Source organism: Hypanus sabinus, chromosome 3 (assembly GCF_030144855.1).
Source record: "Hypanus sabinus isolate sHypSab1 chromosome 3, sHypSab1.hap1, whole genome shotgun sequence".
NCBI classification, from domain to species: Eukaryota; Metazoa; Chordata; class Chondrichthyes; order Myliobatiformes; family Dasyatidae; genus Hypanus; species Hypanus sabinus.
The window spans coordinates 163,120,899-163,139,765 of record NC_082708.1 but is presented as its reverse complement, the minus strand read 5'-3'; the positions used below and the strand labels follow the sequence as shown (position 1 = coordinate 163,139,765).

General features: G+C 43.0%; 1 protein-coding gene across 1 annotated transcript in view; it reads right to left on the bottom strand.

The window, feature by feature from the left end:
- The window catches only part of pstpip2 (proline-serine-threonine phosphatase interacting protein 2), a 119,041-nt gene that overhangs the window by 35,582 nt on the left and 64,592 nt on the right, over positions 1-18,867 (bottom strand). Inside the window, exons 8-12 of the mRNA XM_059963480.1 lie at positions 16,453-16,551; positions 14,680-14,725; positions 11,951-12,030; positions 1,344-1,442; positions 390-486 (exon numbers count right to left, since the gene is read on the bottom strand). Coding sequence (XP_059819463.1) covers positions 390-486; positions 1,344-1,442; positions 11,951-12,030; positions 14,680-14,725; positions 16,453-16,551 — 421 coding nt within the window. The remainder of the gene's footprint in view (positions 1-389; positions 487-1,343; positions 1,443-11,950; positions 12,031-14,679; positions 14,726-16,452; positions 16,552-18,867) is intronic.

Below are 18,867 nucleotides of genomic sequence, written 5' to 3'. Positions count from 1 at the left end.
TATTCTGAAATTGTTAGGTTGCGTTCAAGAAAACAGTGAAATGGCGCGCTGTCGTCACCATCTGACGTCATGACAGCATTTTTAGATTTCTCTGGTTACCCCATCCACACTGCTCTGACCAATCTGGTGTTTTCAAAATTACACACTCTGGAGAGCGTTTCTGAAAAACTCCAGTTTCGGGGGATAAAAACACCGTTTTAGTGTGGACAAAGGGTAAAAACGAAGAGAAAAAGCTTTGGTTATGGAATTATCCGGTGTAGTGTAGATGTAGCCATAGTATACGGGAACATCTATACAGTATACATCTATAGTATACGGGAACATCTATACAGTATACAGTATCTATCCAGAGATAGTCCACAGGCGCCTGCTCAAATAGACCCATCTACCTGGTGGCATGTCTCCAGTTCTTTTCAAGTCAATGAAGAATTCAAGGTCCTTCTGAATGTTGCACTGTTCCAACACCTTCCGTATTTCCTCATACATCTAAAGATAAAGCAGGAAGAAAGATAAAGGCAACAAAAAAACAGAAAAGTCTGAATTTCCAATTAACAAGCTTCTCAGTTTATCTTTTATCAACTCTTGATCTTTTTTTTTTATTACTCAGCTGTGCAGCCACTTATAAAATGAAAAATACTGTAGGTGCTGGAACACAGAAATTGCTAGTCAGCCAGTGTCAGTGGAGACATAAACCATGTTAATGTTACAGGTCAATGATTCAAAAGATCTCCCACAAGACCGCTTGTCACACAGAGCTTGCTGCTATTCCCTATTTGACTACATATTCATTCCAAATTCAAGCCTCTGCCACAGCTGCAATGCAGGAAATCCTTTCAGAAGTCACTTGGCTGTAAGATAGGACAACATGAGAAAGATCGACAGGTGGCAAAATGGTAGTCCAAGAAGGACCTTGTTATGCTGGTGGTCCCTAAACTTTGTTTCTGTCTCCACAGGTGCTCTCTCGTCTAAGAGTATTTCCAGCATTTTCTGTTTCTATTTCTGAAAGTATAATTTGACAGCAGGTCCAAATCTACTGTAAGAACTTGGGGAGCAGGAGCAGAAGTAGTTCCAATGGCTCCTCAGGCTTGCTCTGTTATTCAGCAAAGTCATGGCTAATCTGAACTTTGCCTCAGCCCCACTCTCCTGTCTCAATGCAATAATCCTCAACTGTTCTAAAGTCCACAGGCCTCTCAGCCCATACAAACATTTCAGAAGTAAGGCTTGTGAGGAGGCTTGCTTTTGAATGAATACCGCAAGTGAAGATGGGCAAGGAAAGGTAACACATGACTAATACGTTTTCAAAGCTAAACATAAAGGCAGGTGTAAAAGAAAGAAGTTTTTACCTCATCACTGGTCACACACTCTTGGGATAGCTGATTGGCATGTACCCACATTGCATTACGAATGCTGTGTATCCTCTCACAGTCCTGTTTCTCAAGGAACTGCAAATATAATAAATAAATCTTGTAATTACAAAAGTCAGTCTTTCCTCTCCAAAATAGAAATATCAGCAGCAGAGGGCTCAGGTTTAAGGTGAGAAGGAGAAAGTTTAATGGGGATGTGTGGAACCACTGTTCCTTTTAAACACAGAGAGTGAAAGGCACCTGAAGAATGTTGATAGGGGAGCTGGTAGAAACACAGATACAACAGCAAAATTTAAGAGGGTTTTACCCAGACACATAAAGGGAATGGAGAGACACAGACCACGTGCAAGATGGAACTAATTTAATTTGAAACCACAGTCAGCACAGACCGTGTGGGCCGAAGGGTCTGTCCCTCTGGCTACAACTCAAGGTTCCATGAAAACCAGCCTGGAATGGGATTGCTCAATGTCAGTTCCTGCTCAGCCTGTGGAAGGTGAAATGATTTTCACTGGGTTAATCTATACAGTACCAGGTTACAAAGTTAAGATTCCACCACCGGGCTTTTATTTCTTGGATGCAACTTCACTTAAACGAAAGGATTTTTTGTGATTTCATTTAGCTCTTTGTCACATCTATTATGGTCAATTATTGAATTGACTTTATTTCTTACCATATAACCATATAACAATTACAGCATCGAAACAGGCCATTCTAGTCTGTGCCAAATGCTTACTCTCACCTAGTCCCATTGACCTGCACTCAGCCCATAACCCATTGGCAGTGTGAAATGTCAGGAGGATGTTATGAGAATGCAGGGTGACTTGGACAGGCTAGGAATGTATGGCAGATGCAGTTTAATGTGGATAAATGTGAGGTTATCCACTTTGGTGGCAAGAACAGGAAGGCAGATTACTATCTAAATGGAGTCGGGTTAAGAAAAGGGGAAGTACAACAAGATCTAGGTGTTCTTGTACATCAGTCAATGAAAGCAAGCATGCAGGTATAGCAGGCAGTGAAGAAAGCTAATGACATGCTGGCCTTTATAACAAGAGGAATTGAGTATAGGAGTAAAGAGGTCCTTCTGCAGCTGTACAGGGCCCTGGTGAGACCCCACCTGGAGTATTGTGTGCAGTTTTGGTCTCCAAATTTGAGGAAGGACATTCTTGCTATTGAGGGACTGCAGCGTAGGTTCACAAGGTTAATTCCCGGAATGGTGGGACTGTCATATGTTGAAAGATTGGAGCGACTGGGCTTGTATATACTGGAATTTAGAAGGATGAGAGGGGATCTGATCGAAACATATAAGATTATTAAGGAATTGGACACGCTGGAGGCAGGAAGCATGTTCCCACTGATGGGTGAGTCCAAACTAGAGCCGCAGTTTAAGAATAAGGGGTAGGCCATTTAGAACAGAGATGAGGAAGAACCTTTTCACCCAGAGAGTGGTGGATATTGTTATGAATGTACCACAGCTCTGAGGGGCCGAAGGGTGCGGGGTAGCCCCCTCCTTTGTGAGAATCTCAAGAGCATTACTGGGTTGGGTCAGAGGACCCAGGAAATGAGAGAGAGACATGGCCATTGTCTCCTGGAGACAACGTTTCTGGATTGGGGACTATGCTATGTGCAAGCCCTTGGGCAAAGTGGGCTGGTTGAGAGAGAGATTGCATCACCCCAACCTGATTGACATCTACTACCCTGCGAGTTAAGATAAAAGAGGGGCTGTAGGCACAGCCCCTCCAACGCACCAGAAGAAATGCTAGTAATCCTGTAATAGTGGGAAGCCATTTGAAGGAAGCCACGTGCATTCGGTTCCCTTGCCTGGGGGCTGGTGGCTGGTACCACGGAAAACGACTTGGAACTAACAACGGGGAACCATACTCCCCCAACTCAACAGATTGGCCTCATAAAAGACCCGGGCAAGTTTAAAACCGTCTCTCTTAAACCCAAAGAGCTGCAGCTTGAAAGGACAGTGACTTTTATCTTTCCATTGGACAATACAACATCCCCTAGACCGGGGGTCGGCAACCTGCGGCTCCCGAGCCATTTGTGGCTCTTTCACCTCTGTGCTGCGGCTCCCTGTGGCTTTGGGAAATAATTGGTCAGTATTTAATTAAAATGTATTTTATGTTAGTTTGTTAGCTTTTGAAATGTAATTCTAAATTTGAAGATTATGGTGATCTTGTACAATCTAAGTGTGGCGACACATTTCCTCACAATTAGCCAGCATTCCGGCTAAGGGAGATAGCCTACGGGGGTTTGTGAGTACGCGTCTTTTGCAGCATCTGCGTCCATGGGGGCTGGGTTGAGGGAGGCTTAAAAGCAAGGCTGTTTAGTTCGAATAAAGTTATTCGACTGCAGTTTACTGACTGCGTGAGCACACCGCTACAACGTGTTTTTATCGCTATTAATATACGTCACCACTGCCAATACCTGACACCCGCCAGTGCGCGATTTCTTTAATTTTTCGATCCAAGGTAAGCCAACTATGGAGAATTCTAAAAAAAGAAAAGTGACTGAAGAAAACAGAACGTTTAATGATACGTGGACAGATTCATTTGCTTTCACTGTTGATGAGACTGGTTTACCGGTATGCTTAATATGCAATGAGAAACTAGCAAACAACAAAAAGTCAAATGTCGCAAGGCATTTCCAGAATAAACACGCAGCCTTTGCTCAAAAATATCCGGATGGAGATGAGAGAAAAAAAGCCGTTTCGGAACTGATGCGGAAGGTTGATCTGAGCAAAAATCATTTCCAGAAATGGATGAAGTCTGGAAAATCAACGACATACGCCAGTTATATTGCCGCTCAGGAAATAGTCAGGCACGGGAAGCAGTTTACAGATGGTGAATATATAAAAGAATCTTTCATTAAGATTTCAGAACATCTATTCACGGACTTTAAAAACAAGAGTGAAATTGTGCAGAAAATCAGGGAAATGCCCCTCTCTGTAAAGACTGTCAAAGACAGAACCATAAAAATGGCAGAAGACATCACAAGACAGCAAATTAAAGACATCAATTCAGCTGTGGCCTACTCGATTGCCTGTGACGAGTCTAAAGACAAAGGTGATATTGAACAAATAGCGTTGTTCTGCCGGTATGTAAACTCTGCCGGGCCACAGGAAGAACTGATTGAGTTGATACCTCTAAAAGACCAAACACGGGGGGAGGACATCTGTGAGGCTGTCTTGAATTGTTTAAGAGCCAAAGGAATAAAGACCACCCATCTGGTGTCAGTAGCTACTGATGGGGGCACCGAATATGACGGGAACGCACAAGGGAATTGTGGCTTTACTGCAGAAGTCGCTGGACAGAAAGCTGCTGACTTTTCACTGCATCTTGCACCAAGAGGCACTGTGCGCTCAAACATTTCCTCCGGAATGCACAGAAGTAATGGATGTTGTCATTCAGATTGTCAATAAAATAATGGCAAAAAGTTTAAATCACCGTCAATTCCGTTTGTTACTGGACGAGCTGGAAATTGCATATTCTGATCTCCTGCTGCACAACAAAGTCTGATGGTTGTCCAGGGGGGAGGTGCTGAAACGCTTTGTCGCGTGTCTGGAAGAAGTGAAAACTTTCCTGGGCAGCAAAGGGCTCAACTTTCCTGAGCTGGAACAGCCAGAGTGGCTGGAAAAGCTACACTTCATGGTAGACATGACAGCGCACTTGAACACGCTGAACACAGCTCTTCAACGGGGTAAGGACGTACAGCCCTGCACATGTTGGAGGATGTTTTGGCATTCGAGCGCAAGTTGACGTTGCTTGCCAGAGATTTACAGAAAGGCACATTGTCTCACTTCCCCAATTTGAGAGAGTTCAAACAAGGTCACGACATGATAAATTCGGAGTATTTACATTCTGCAATCATCGCAATGCAAACATCGTTTGGGAAACGCTTCTGTGAGTTCAGAGAGGAAAAAAACACATTATCCTTCCCGGTCACTCCCCTAAGCATCGATCCATCCCTACTAAATACGACTGCATTGTCAGGTGTGAGTCAACCTGAACAAGTATGATAAATATTTTAATTGCCTATTATTTTACGTATATTCATATGTTTTCATTGTTCAGTGAAATAGTCCTTTTATTTTTCAGGTTGACAGCTGGCTGACGTTATTTTTGGTTTGCTGCTGGCGGCAAATTTAAGTTTGGCGTTTTTCATAAATACAAGAAGGACTCAAATAGACGTTGAGTATTTTACTTAAAAGTAACCTTCAACCCAACGTCTTTTTTTCGGAGTTCAAAATGTTTTTGTTGCATGCAGAAATGTAATTTCATTTTCTCTGCAGGAGTTCATCAATTTCATAAATGCAACACATTATAGTTTGTTTATACATAGCATAAAGGCAAAACAAAACGTTGTATGCAGTGTTATTTCATTTTAAATGTCAAGCGGGTTTTGCGGCTCCCAGTGTTTTCTTTTCTGTGGGAAACGGGTCCAAGTGGCTCTTTCAGTGGTAAAGGTTGCTGACCCCTGCCCTAGACAAATGACAGAGCTATTGCTTAATTGATGATTATTATTATACCCGCGTTTTTAGATTGAGTATTGACGACGTATATTATCTGAATGTCTGTATTAATCTTATTTTTTGTGCCCCTTTATAAATAAAGACTTTTAAAAATAGTACCATCAGACTTCAACGGGCCTCTCTATCCTTGCTGGTAAGTGACCCAGTTACGGGATTCATAACAATATGTGGAATGCTCTGCCCCAGAAGGCAGTGGAGGCCAAGTCTCTGGATGCTTTCACGAGAGAGTTAGAGAAAGCTCCTATAGATAGTGGGGTCAAGAGATATGGGGAGAGGGCAGGAACGGGGTACTGATTGTGTATGATCAGCCATGATCACAGTGAATGGTGGTGCTGGCTAGAAGGGCCGAATGGCCTGCTCCTGCACCTGCTGTCTATTGTCTATAACTTCCCTACTTGTTTCCCTTACCTTACATAATTCAATATCCTTCTCCTTAGTGAATACCGAAAGAAACTGTTCAAAATCTCCATTTCTTTCAGCTCCACACATAGCTGTCCACTCCGATTCTCTAAGGGACCAATCTTATCCCTCACTATCTTTTTGCTATTAATATAACTGTAGAAAACCTTCAGATTTATTTTCACCTTACTTGCCAAAGCAACCTCGTATCTTCTTTTAGCTTTTCTAATGTCTTTCTTAAGATTCTTTTTACATTCTTTATATTCCTCCAGCACCTCAATTACTCCATGCTGCCTATATTTATTGTAGATATCTCTCTTTTTCCTAACCAAGTTTCCAACATCCCTTCAAAACCATGACTCTCTCAAACTTTTAACCTTTCCTTTCAACCTAACAGGAACATAAAGATTCTGTACCCTCAAAATTTCACCTTTAAATAACCTCCATTTCTCTATTACATCCTTCCCATAAAACAAATTGTCCCAATCCACTCCTTCTAAATCCTTTTGCATCTCCTCAAAGTTATCCTTTCTCCAATCAAAAATCCTTTCTCCAATCAAAAATCTCACCCTGGCTCCAGTCCTATCCTTCTCCATAATTAGATTGAAACTAATGGCATTGTGATCACTGGACCCAAAGAGCTCCCCAACACATACCTCCATCACCTGACCTATTTTATTCCTTAACAGAAGATCCAACACTGCCCCTTCTCCAGTCGGTACCTCTATGTATTGCTGCAAAAAACTATCCTGCACACATTTTACAAACTCCAAACCATCCAGCCTTTTTACAGAATGGGCTTCCCAGTCTATGTGTGGAAAATTTATATTTCCCACAATCACAACCCTGTGCTTACTACAAATATCTGCTATCTCCTTGCAAATTTGCTTCTCCAATTCTCGCTCCCCTTATGTGGTCTATAATACACTCCTATAAGTGTTACTACACCTTTCCCATTCCTCAATTCCACCCAAATTCCACATCTAGTCTCCCTAGACGAGCCCTCTAATCTATCCTGCCAGAGCACCGTTGTAACATTTTCTCTGACAAGCAACGCAACACCTCCCCCTCTTGTCCCTCCGATTCTATCACACCTGAAGCAACAAAATCCAGGAATATTTAGTTGCCAATCACACCCCTCCTGCAACCATGTTTCACTAATAGCTGTAACATCATATTTCTAGGTTTCTCCTAGCATTAAAATAAATGGATTTAAGAAATTCTCCACCTCTCCCTCTCTGTTTATCTCTAACAGTACAAAGAACTTTACTGACTTCTTTTTCTTCCTTCTCCCATACATCTGTTCTTACACTCTGGTTCCCCTCCCCCCCCCCCCATCCTTACGTCCTTCACATACATGAGTAAAATCTTTACAGTACATCTCCGTCTTATGATTTCAAGAAATAATCCAGACTCTTTATAAATCCTTTACATATTGATGATTTGAAAAATTTGGAATCAGTTTTCAAATATCATTAATTACCCTGTGTCTAACACGCTATCTATATATTCATCAATGGACAATATATAGATAGCATGTTAGACACATGGTAATTTATGATATCTGAAAACTAATTCCCAGCTTCACTGTATTGTACACAAGACAGGAGTGTATTGTAATCTTCGCACTATGTGATGGCATTTGTGCAACACAAGGATAATGTACTGACCGCTGTAGTTAGATTCACTAAAATATGCTAAAGAAAATGCAATATCCTGCTCCCAGCTTTCTTCAAGTGACCCTCACTGGGCTGTGGAGACATGCAAACACTGAGCACAGAACAGACCAAGGACAGGTGCAATGTCTCTGCAATTAAACATCTGGCTAACACCTGCTTGTGAGTGATAAAATATTTCAGGCTGGGAATCATAATAAAACAGGAGGAGAAACTTAAAGGACTGAAAAATTCTACAGAACTCCCATTATAAGTACTGATAATTATAAACAAGTTAACTCCCTGTGAGCACATTATCAGCAACTGATTTCCTCTGCACCTGTAATACCACTTCCTTTTGAAAACAGTGATTTTCACTGATCTGCAGTGTTTTGCTTGTGCAGTTACTTAGCCTGCCTCTCTCCTTTATCAGAACTGATATTCTGGAGAAAAGAACATTATAACTGGATATTTGGGTATATAAATTCAGATGCTAATCTGTAGTGCCTTGTAAAAGTATTCAGCCCCCTTTGTTCACGTAAATGAGTAATACAACCAGGAATTTTGATCAATTTAACAGAGAATTTTTATTTGTGAATCACACGCTCCTTTCTCACCCCCCCCCCCACAGTAGTGCCCAAAAAACAGGGGAAATTGTAAAGTATGAACAACTAAAAATTCAAAAACTGAAATGTCAGCAGTTCAAATGTATTCATCCCTCTTTGTTCACTATTTAGCTGAACCACCTCTTGTGGCTATTACAGGCAGCAAACATCAGTTTTCTTCATTTGAAGCCACTCCTTGGTTGCTCCGACAGTGTGCTTTGGGTCATTGTCCTGCTGAAAGACCAACTTTCTCCCCAGTTTAAACTTTCTGGCAGAGGCTAGCAGGCTTTTATCCAGGATCTCTCTGTATTTAGCAGCATTCATCTTCCCATCAGTTCTGACCAGATTTCCAGTCTCTGCTGCTGAAAAGCATCCCCACAGCATGATGCTACCTCCACCACACTTTACAGCAGGGATGACGTTACCTGGCTGAGGCACAGTATTAGACTTACCCCGCACATACTGCTATGTTGAGGCCAAGAAGTTCCACTTTACTCTCATCCCACCACAAGTCTTTCTGCCACATCTTTACAGCATCTTCTAAGAGGCGCTTTGCAAAGTCCTTTGCAGGCAAGGATGTGCTTTTATTTTTTAAGTCAGGGCTTCCTTCCTTGCCATTCTTTGATAACTACCCTTTTTATGCAAGATCTTAAGAGATTGTGGAGCCACGAATTTCAACTTCAGTTGCAGTTACTGATTTCTGCAGCAGGGTGCTCTGACCCCGGCAGTGTTGCTGTGCTCATAATGTTTCCACTTTTTCCACAATGGACTGCATTGAGCTCCGAGGTATGTTCAGTGCCTTTGAGATGGTCTGTTGTTTCTCTATTATCATTTCCCTGATTTGTCTTGAATGCTCTTTTGTCTTGATCTTGGTTTGGTCTGTTGAAAATCTACCACACCATTGGACGGAAGTGTTTATTCTTCCAAATTCATTGGAAACAGGGGATCCTCTAATCTTCTACACCAACAAATTGGGTGAGTTAGCAAGGTAGAGTTAGTGCAGCAATTACAAAGGGGACAAATACTTTTTCAGCCTCACAATTTTGGTTTTTAATTTCTAGCAAGTTGTTGACAGGTTTTGGAATTTTTCTTTTGACTTGACGTGATGTGTTGTAGTTTAGCTCAAAAGTCCTACTTCAATTTATTTTAAATTTAGAAAATGAGACAGTAAAATGTGCAAATGGCTGTGGGTGCAGAATAGTTTTTCAAGGCACTGTATGTGAATCCAGTTTTTACTGGTTGTAAAAGCTGGAAATCTGTCATTTTATCTTTTACTATCTCTTACTATCTTTCCTTTCGGTTAGTCCTGACGAAGGGTCTCGGCCCAAAACGTCGACAGCACTTCTCCCTATAGATGCTGCCTGGCCTGCTGAGTTCCACCAGCATTTTGTGTGTTGTAATCTGTCATTTTAATGTCTTTTTCTTCTGGTGGATTTCAAACTGGTGTAATTCCTCAAAAGACCTCCTGATGTTGCTGCTGAGCTAGAAACAACCACCACCACCACATGTACATCCTAAGCACAGGTTGTTGGCAGGGATCGGTTTAGAGTCAAAGGTATAGTGAGTGGAAACAAGAGGAAAACATTGGGGGTGAAGGAAGGGAATGAATGAGAGATAGAGTTGGATGTAGGGAGGGAGAACAGAAAGGGGTGAAGGGGCAGTACGGTGGGGGAGAAGAACCAGGAATGGAAGAAAAATGAAATGGAGGGAGTCAGAGGATGGGGAGTCAGAAGGGAAGGCAATAACAGAGGGGAGTAAGTAGATCAAGGACTGTAGGAAAGGAGGGAGCAGGGAATGAAGCAGGCCAAGTGACACAATTGATTGAATCTGTAAAGTCAGAAGCATACTTCCTCCTTGCTCTCCACTTCCCCCCATGAGCGTTTTACTTGCAAATGCAACTGTCAGGAAGAAAGCTTCCAGTAATACACACTTTTAAAAATAGAAACAAATGTGAAGTTTAATTGCAAGCCACATTCAGAGAAACGAACAGAAGCCAGCTTCCTGTTTGAAATAATGGCAAGTTAAACCCTCATGTTGCCAAGCATTATAATCCTGAAAGGCGGTATACACCAATCCAGATCTATAAGACCATACAAAATAGGAGCAGAATTAGGCCATTTGGTTTATTGTGTCTACTCCACAATTGCAAAAAGGCTGATTTATTGACACCCTTACTAATCAGCAACCTGTCAAGATCCTCTTTAAACAACACACACAAAATGTTGGTGGAACACAGCAGGTGAGGTAGCATCTATCAGGAGAAGCACTGTCTTTAAATATACACAATGGCTTGGCCTCCACAGCTGTCTGTGGCAGGGGCCACCGACCTTTTTTGCACTGCAGACCGGTTTAATATTGACAATATTGTTGCGGACCAGCCGACGGGGGGGGGGGGGGGGTTTGTTAATCACGACCGCAATATAGGTCGTAAGTCACTTACAAATGGCTAACACACTCAATTTCATTTCTAATAGGGTTTATCTAACAAATTTAATATTAAACACACAGCACATATTTTCCTTGCATGAATATAGTGATAAGTCAATTATAACTCACATGAGTCAATAACATCATAGCATTTTAAGTAACGTTTGGATATTAAACATACAGTGCATATTTTCCTTGTGTGAACATATAAACTCATTGCAACACACCAGTTAGAGGACAAGGTAAGGGCTGGAGGTCCCCGTACCAGGGCAGCACCGGTCGCAGTCTGCAGCGAACGACAGACTGACTGAGCGAGGAGTGTGACGGGGCACGTGCGTAGGTAGGTAGGATCCAAAAGTCTGGCTCGAGGGATGACTTTCAGTAGATCACAGCGAGGTAGCTGCTCTGCTACTTACAAAACCCTGAGCCCGAATTAGTTCGTCTGTGAATATTTTAGCACCGGGTTCCCCACAAACATTCGGTGTGCTAAACAGGTTCAGAGGCGCCCGTCTGTCCGCGCTCCAGGCCGTTAGCGACGGCACTTCCCGCCGGCCGCGCGAGGCAGCTGATTACCCAAGGCCAACCAGTGATCCGTGGCGTGAGGGTATCACTGCTTTTAGGCAAATGATGACCTCATATGCGTTCAAGTTCAAAAGTGGGCGTGACAGGGAATGAGGAAAGGTGCATATTGTTTCATACTGACAAATCCGGTGCCGGTCTGCGGCCCAGTGGTTGACGATCACTAGTCTGTGGCAATGAATTGGACAGATTCACCACCCTCTTGCTAAAAAAGTTCCTCCTCATCTCTATTCTTAAGGGAGGTGCTTGTATACTGACTGAGAGGTTCAAGATCCAGGATTCAGACCAGCACAAAGCTACATCACAAAAGGCTGGCATAAGTTGAAGACATGCGGAGGATCTACCGTGGGCTTTTCAGTGGCGTGCAACGTGTGCAACCAAACCTACCTCGCAGGTCTTGATGTGCTCCGTCTGCCACTCCTCCTGAATCTTCTCCAGAGTGGAGATATTCTGCTGGTACAGTCGATCTGTGAAGAGAGAAAGCAAGATATTCAACCTCAGTCAAAGTGAAGAGTGGAGGGGCAGGAAAACAATTACATTTTCCTGTCGCCCCCTTCAACTCCACAATGCTCCACACAATCATAAAGAAGTAACGACCAGGAGCTGCAGGGACATTAGTCAAAGAAGTGGACTTCGGAAAGAGGGAGGCAGCGAAGTTTACAGAGGGAATTCCAGAATACAGAACCTTTGCTGAAGGCTGGTTTTAGCACATGTATGATTCCCCCCCTCACTAGGCTTGCATGGAAACTTGGCTCATTGCTGGCCCTGCTAACAACCATGCGACTCAGCAGCGAGACAGCCACCTTCCATCAACCACAGACGTCTAGGGCCGGAACGATTCAACCAAACAGGAATGTCTTGATGTTCCAATTTTAAAAAACCTCCATTTGAGTGAATGCAGTGTAAATACTAATTGTCGGTCATCAAGAAATAGCAAATTGTACATCGCATTAAATTATAAAGAAAGTATATTTACGAGTTTCAGCTTTATCAAAGAGTTAGCAGGACAAAGAAAACGGATAAAAATAGAAGGGTCAATTACAGTTATATCAGTCTAAGCACACACATCATTGGAGGCCAACTTGAAGTTGTCTTTTACTCACGCTTTGAACCCATGGTTTGCGTGAAAGCACACACCACACTCCGAGCATCGCTCAAAATCTATCACAAACAAACGGGTTCTCTCTCGGAAGTCTTGGCCCTTCCTCCTTTGAGCAATCCGTCTGCACAAAGCACCTTGTGCAACAGGGGATGCCCCTCTCCATCCTCAGCCATCTTCCCTCTTGTCCTCTCCACTGTTCCCACGAGAAAACACCCACAGATCACACTGTCTGTCACAAACCTCTCTCCGCCCCGCTCCCTTCTCCCAATTCTGCCATCCCGGCTGGCTGATACAACTTTCCTAAGTTGAACATCATAGCCCCTTGACTTTCAGCCAAAACCAAAATACCCTAAAAGCAGAACACACTACTTTTACAGAACTGCGAAAATGAAATACCTACAGCATCACAGTAAACATCTTAATCACTGCGTTACATGTAAATAAAACTAGCTCCACTGCAAACACTCAAGGCTGGTTTATGCACCGTTCAATACGCCTCATGATCAGTAATGTTTGCCGCCAGTTGCTGTTCCTTTCTGTGTCTTGTGGTGCATCAGGAGACAACCTTGCTGTTTCTTTAGCAGTTTTGATTGTTTTTTTTAATGAGGCCAAGTTGCTCGCCTGATACTCAACCCAACACGGATGGAAAGCATGCAAGCAGCCAGCCAGATTCGACATCCGGAGCTGATGCCATGACACCACCAGTCTGCCAATGCTTGCCAGCACTAACTCTTAACTTTCTGCAACCCAATTCACCCACCATAATCACTGGGTGAATTAATGTTTGCTTGCAAGTGAAGAATTCAGCCTATACATAAACCATATGTAAAATATGTTTAGCTATTATGTTATCCTTTTCCCTTGCACAATAATTTTGAATTATTTTGCTCCAGTGATACATGAACGGTGTAGGTCAGTGAGGAGAGATGCAATCCCAGTGAGTACACTCAAGACAAAACGGATTCAGGAATCCATTAAGGAAAAACAAGATATAACTCTTAAGTTTGGATATTGTTATCCTTTTTAGATCAGCTTTATTTCTCACATGTACATTGAAACATATGGAAAAATATATCGTTTGCATCAGCTACCAACACGGTCTGAGGGTAGTGCAAATATTGCCACACTTCCAGTGCCAACATAGCATGCCCACAACTTGGTCTTTGTAATGTGGGAGGAACCTAAAGGAAACCCGTGCAGTCATGGGGAGAACATACAAAGTATTCAAAAGAAAATTGGACGTGGAGCCAAGCAAATCAGCAAAGTTCGATGATCAATATGTAATCAAAGTTATCTGAAGTGTCCAAACCAGCCCAAGTACATCCGGATAAAAGAGGATTTGTTCTCTATGGAGGGAGGGGGATTGTTGCTCGCCGCCACTTACGCACGGTGGGGGGGGGGGGTGACTTTGGGGTTCTCACATTCTTTGGGGCACTTCTCTGTTCTCATGGATGTTTTGCGAAGAAAAAGCATTTCAGGATGTACATTGTATAATTTCTCTGACATTAAATTGGACCTTTGAACCTTTGATTCCTCCTAAAATGCATGACATGAGGAGCAGGGTGATAGTGTAGTGGTTAGCGTAATTGTTTCACACCACCAGCGATCACCGATCAGGGTTCGATTCCTGCCATCGCTCGGGCTTCCTCTGCGTACTCCGGTTTTCACCCACATCCCAAAGGTGAACGGCTTAGGGGTCTCAAGCTGTGGGCTCTGGAAGCACAGCAACACTTACGGGCTGACCCCAGCACAATCCTCGCTGACTTGCTTTGATGCAAACAACTCATTTCACTGCAATCTTCGATGTACGTGGGACAAGTAAAGCTCATCTTAAAAGATCTTTTATTGTTGAAACAGATACACTCCAAGGGAGCGTGATACAAAGAACACCAGATGTTCTATTGTTGAGCGCATCCTTGGGTGTGCTGGTTGTTAATGCAGATGTATGTTTGGATACAATTGCCAGAACGTTGCCCCGGGACCCCCTCCCCACCCATCACCAGTTCACACTCACCGGCATCTTCTGCACTCTGCTTGCTCTGGTTTGCCTTCGTCTGCAACTGGAACAAAAATAAAACACCAGTCATTAAAAAGAACAGTCCAACCAGAACAGATCTGAAGTTAACTGCACACTTTCCTCTCTCTGTGCAGAATGCCACCCGGACTACGAGTATTCTATTTTAGCTTTCCAGCATCTGCAGTGCTCTGCTTTCAATTGCCCTTATTCAAGCCTGCTGTTCCCTGGTAATGAGATCATGGGCTCCTTGCTGGGCCATAGTTCCACACGATGCAGTTCAATGGAGGTGAACGTGTGTGACTGAGGTAGTGACAGCACTTGAATACAAAGTTGCAAAAGGAAGACGACGTTACGCTTCACAGAGCAGGATGATTCCATCTTGTGTGAAAAACAGACTTATTTAGAGATACAGCATGGGACAGGCCTCTGCAGCCCCACCTATTGCCTAATGACAGGACGATTTACCGTCAACGGTTAATCCACCAACTGGAAACGCCTTTGGACTGAGAGAGAAAACCGGAGCACCCGGATAAAACCTGGAAAGCATGCACAAACTCCTTATAGACGGCGCCACAATTGAACTCTGAACTCCAACACCCCGAGCTGTAATAGCGTCGTGCTTTGCTACCATGGTGACCCTTTCTGCCAATGAGTGAATAGTAAACACAAAGGGGGGGGGGAATTCAGCGGGTCAGTCAGAATCCGACACACACACACACACACACACACACACACTGCTTCACTTTCTCGGTAAGGCAACCAAGCTGAGTGCATCTGATTCACAGTGGCTCTTGTAATGTGGAAGAAGGTTTATGGGCTTGGCGACTGAGACAGAAAACACCGACTGCGAATAAGCATATACTTACAAACGGTAAAGAAACTCGACCGAACATTTAAGTTCCCCCAAGTTACACAAACTGCAGAACTAAATATTGAACAGATAAGTGCATGAGGAGCATACCTTCCCTATGGTTCTGTGCAATGTGCTTGGGAACAAAGAGAAAGAGAAAGCACTCCCCCCCCCCCACCCCCCTGGACGTGCTGCTCTGTATACTCAGGATGTTGGAAACTGGACACCAGGTGCCGTGGCATGCAAGCCAACCACATGGAGAGCGGCTGCAGTTTTTAAAATGACCAACCAGGGCGGAAGCGACTTTCGCCTGGGGAATAAGCCACACTCCCCACACGGCGCCTCTGACACCCCTTTGGCACAGAACGCAAAGTAGTTAGCGTAACTCTTTACAGTGCTAGCAACCTGCGTTCAACTCCCCTCGCTGTCTGTAAGGAGTTCGCACACCCCTCCCCGTGGGCTTTTTTCGGGTCACTGGTTTCCTCCCACACTCCAAAGTAGTACCGGGTAGGGTGTGAGTTAACCATATTGGTGCCAGAGGCATGAAGCCCCCCCCCCCCACACATCCTCGGACTGTCCTGGTCATTGAAACAATTGTAGTATGTTTTGATGCTTGATGTAATGTGACAAATAGTAATTGTCTTCACTTGGCACCATTCCTTTGAAACTACTCTGGGTATGCAAGTCTCTACGAATGTTTGTTACAGCACAAACATGTGACTGCAGTCGGAGCTGGTGCTTCCTCACCACCAGATTCCTGTGGTCTTGTGGGCTAATTGCAAAACTCATCACACATGGCCTGAGTATAACTGCACATTGAGCCTAGCAAAATAATCGGCGAAAAAAAAGAACCACTACACTTGGAATGCAGCTGATCATTTAGCAGAAGCACGGCAGAATAAGATGTTGCAGAATCTTACCTTCTCCTGCTGCTTGGCGTTGCTGACGCCAACACTTCGATTTAACATCTGTTCAACTTCATCCTTTTCTTTACATTTTTGCTCGTAGGTCTTCTTGGACTGCAGTAAATAAAAATGAATGAAGAAAAGCGTAATTAACAGAACTTTATAAAACAGCTGCCATTTACTTCCTAAGATTCCACTGACCATTTCCTCAGTGCTACAGCTAGTAGAGCCACACTTTACAGTTCCAGTGATCAAGGTTACATTCTGACCCCTGGTGCTGTCTATGTGGAGTTTGCAAGCCCTCTTTCATGGATGCTTTCACCTGGTGCTCGAGCTTTCTCTAATATCCCAAAGACAGTCAGGTTAGTAAAATAACCTCCTGCTATAAATTGCTTCCAATGACTAGCTAAGTAGAATAAACCAGGATTAGCGCAAATGGGAGCTAGTAGGTCAATGTGAACTCGATGGGCTGAAGGGCTGGTTTCAGTGTTGCATCACCCTATGAGCTCCATCGGTACGGATGATTTAATGTTAGGCTATTTGAGAATGACCTTCTGTATTCACATTGGAATATTGTGTTCGGCTCATGTCGCCGCATTATAGGAAGACTATGGAACCTTTACGGAGGTTGCAGGGGTGCAGAGGAGATTGACCAGGATGCTGCCTGAATTTACTCTTTGGAGCAAAGCAGGATGAGAGGCGACTTGATAGATGTGGACAAAATGATAAGAGGCATAGATCAGGTGAATAGCCAGTTACTTCATCCCAAGGCAAAAATGGCTAATACCAGGGGGCATAATTTTAAGATCAATAGAGGTAAGTATAGGGGGAAGTCAGGTAGTTTTCTTTTAAATAGAGAGTGTTGAGTGCATGGAACTGTCTGACGGGGTGGTGGTAGAAGCAGATACATTAGGGACATTTAAGAAACTCTTAAATAGGCACATAGATGGTATAAAAATGGAGGGCTATGTAGGAGGGGAGGGTTAGACTTATCTTAGAGGAGGTTAAAAGGTTGACTCAACATTGTGGGACGAAGGGCCTGTACTGTGCATAGTGTCCTATGTATTATGTATTATCACTTTAACATATACGAGATGCAAAGACATCTTGGCACACAAAACTCATCAACGAAAGAGAATCCTTTTACAACGGGCACTTCAGTTAGGCAGATAACTCCAGCCACTGAGAATAGGGAGTGAGGCGCAGTTTGACGATAATGAAACATCGCGTCTGTCCAGAACAAGATCTAGGGGAGAGATGCCTCTGGTGTAAATACAGAGCTCCCTAGGTGACAGAAGACACATATAATCCAGATAAAACACAACAAAGAGGTCCATGATAAATGTACAAAATACAGTGAAGGCAGGGGAAATGTAAAATAAAATTTTAAGGGCAAAGAGAGAACATGGGAAAACATAAATGGAGGATGTAAGAGGAAACCCAATAATTTCTAAGACATACTGAACATTAAAGCAATTAAAATGTTTTAGCCAATGAGACACAACAATAGTGAAGGGAAAGGGTATGAATGACGTGACCATAAGGACATTAGGAAGACAGCATAGATAGTGGATTGGTTAAACAAGATAGAAAGGCAGTGTAAAACAGACTGGCATTATTCAACGCTACTTAGTCATCTGTTCTTGATGGGATGCAGCCAGAATTATTGAGTGAAGCTAGTTTAGAGTTAGCAGAAATTCCAGTCAAAAATTTTCAGCATTACTTGACTAAGAGACTGGTACTGGAGGATTAGAGACTGGTTCCTGAAAGAAATACACCAGGTCCTCCAGGCAGTGATGGGAAAACAGTGGAGAAGACGGTCACTAAGAGACACCGACATAGATTTTTTAAAAATCAATTTGTATCTAACTAAACAAATTCTGTTCTTTGATGAAGTAACACTGCCAACAAATGGGCACATGTTCATCTGCTCATTGGCTCCTGGCTGAATATTAATTTCAATCCATTCTTGGCTTCATTTTAATCTTGCCCCTCTTCCAACAACTCAAGTTTGTTTTGTTTTCTAAAACACCTTTGATCATCCTTTTGGGAACTGGCATTAAGATATTCCCATCTTGCTCAGCTATGTTTGAAAACACATCTGTGAAGTGCATTGGATCATTTAACTATGGCATAGGGTGTACTATCAAAGATGTTATACTAATGCAAGCTGTGGTTATGACATGGATTTGCAAAAGATATTTAATAAAATTCCACATAACAAGCCTAGAATTTTTAATTTTAGATTTTCAGCTTTCATTCCGTTTTTCTGTAACATCGTCTCCTTTAGACTGTTGCTACATTGCAATATAACCTTCCTTTCATTTACACTATCTGCCCTCCAATTTACTGCAGAAAGATCGATGAAATATGTCTTTCCACGGACGATGAACGGTCTCAGCCAGAAATGTAGACTGTTTATTCCTTTCT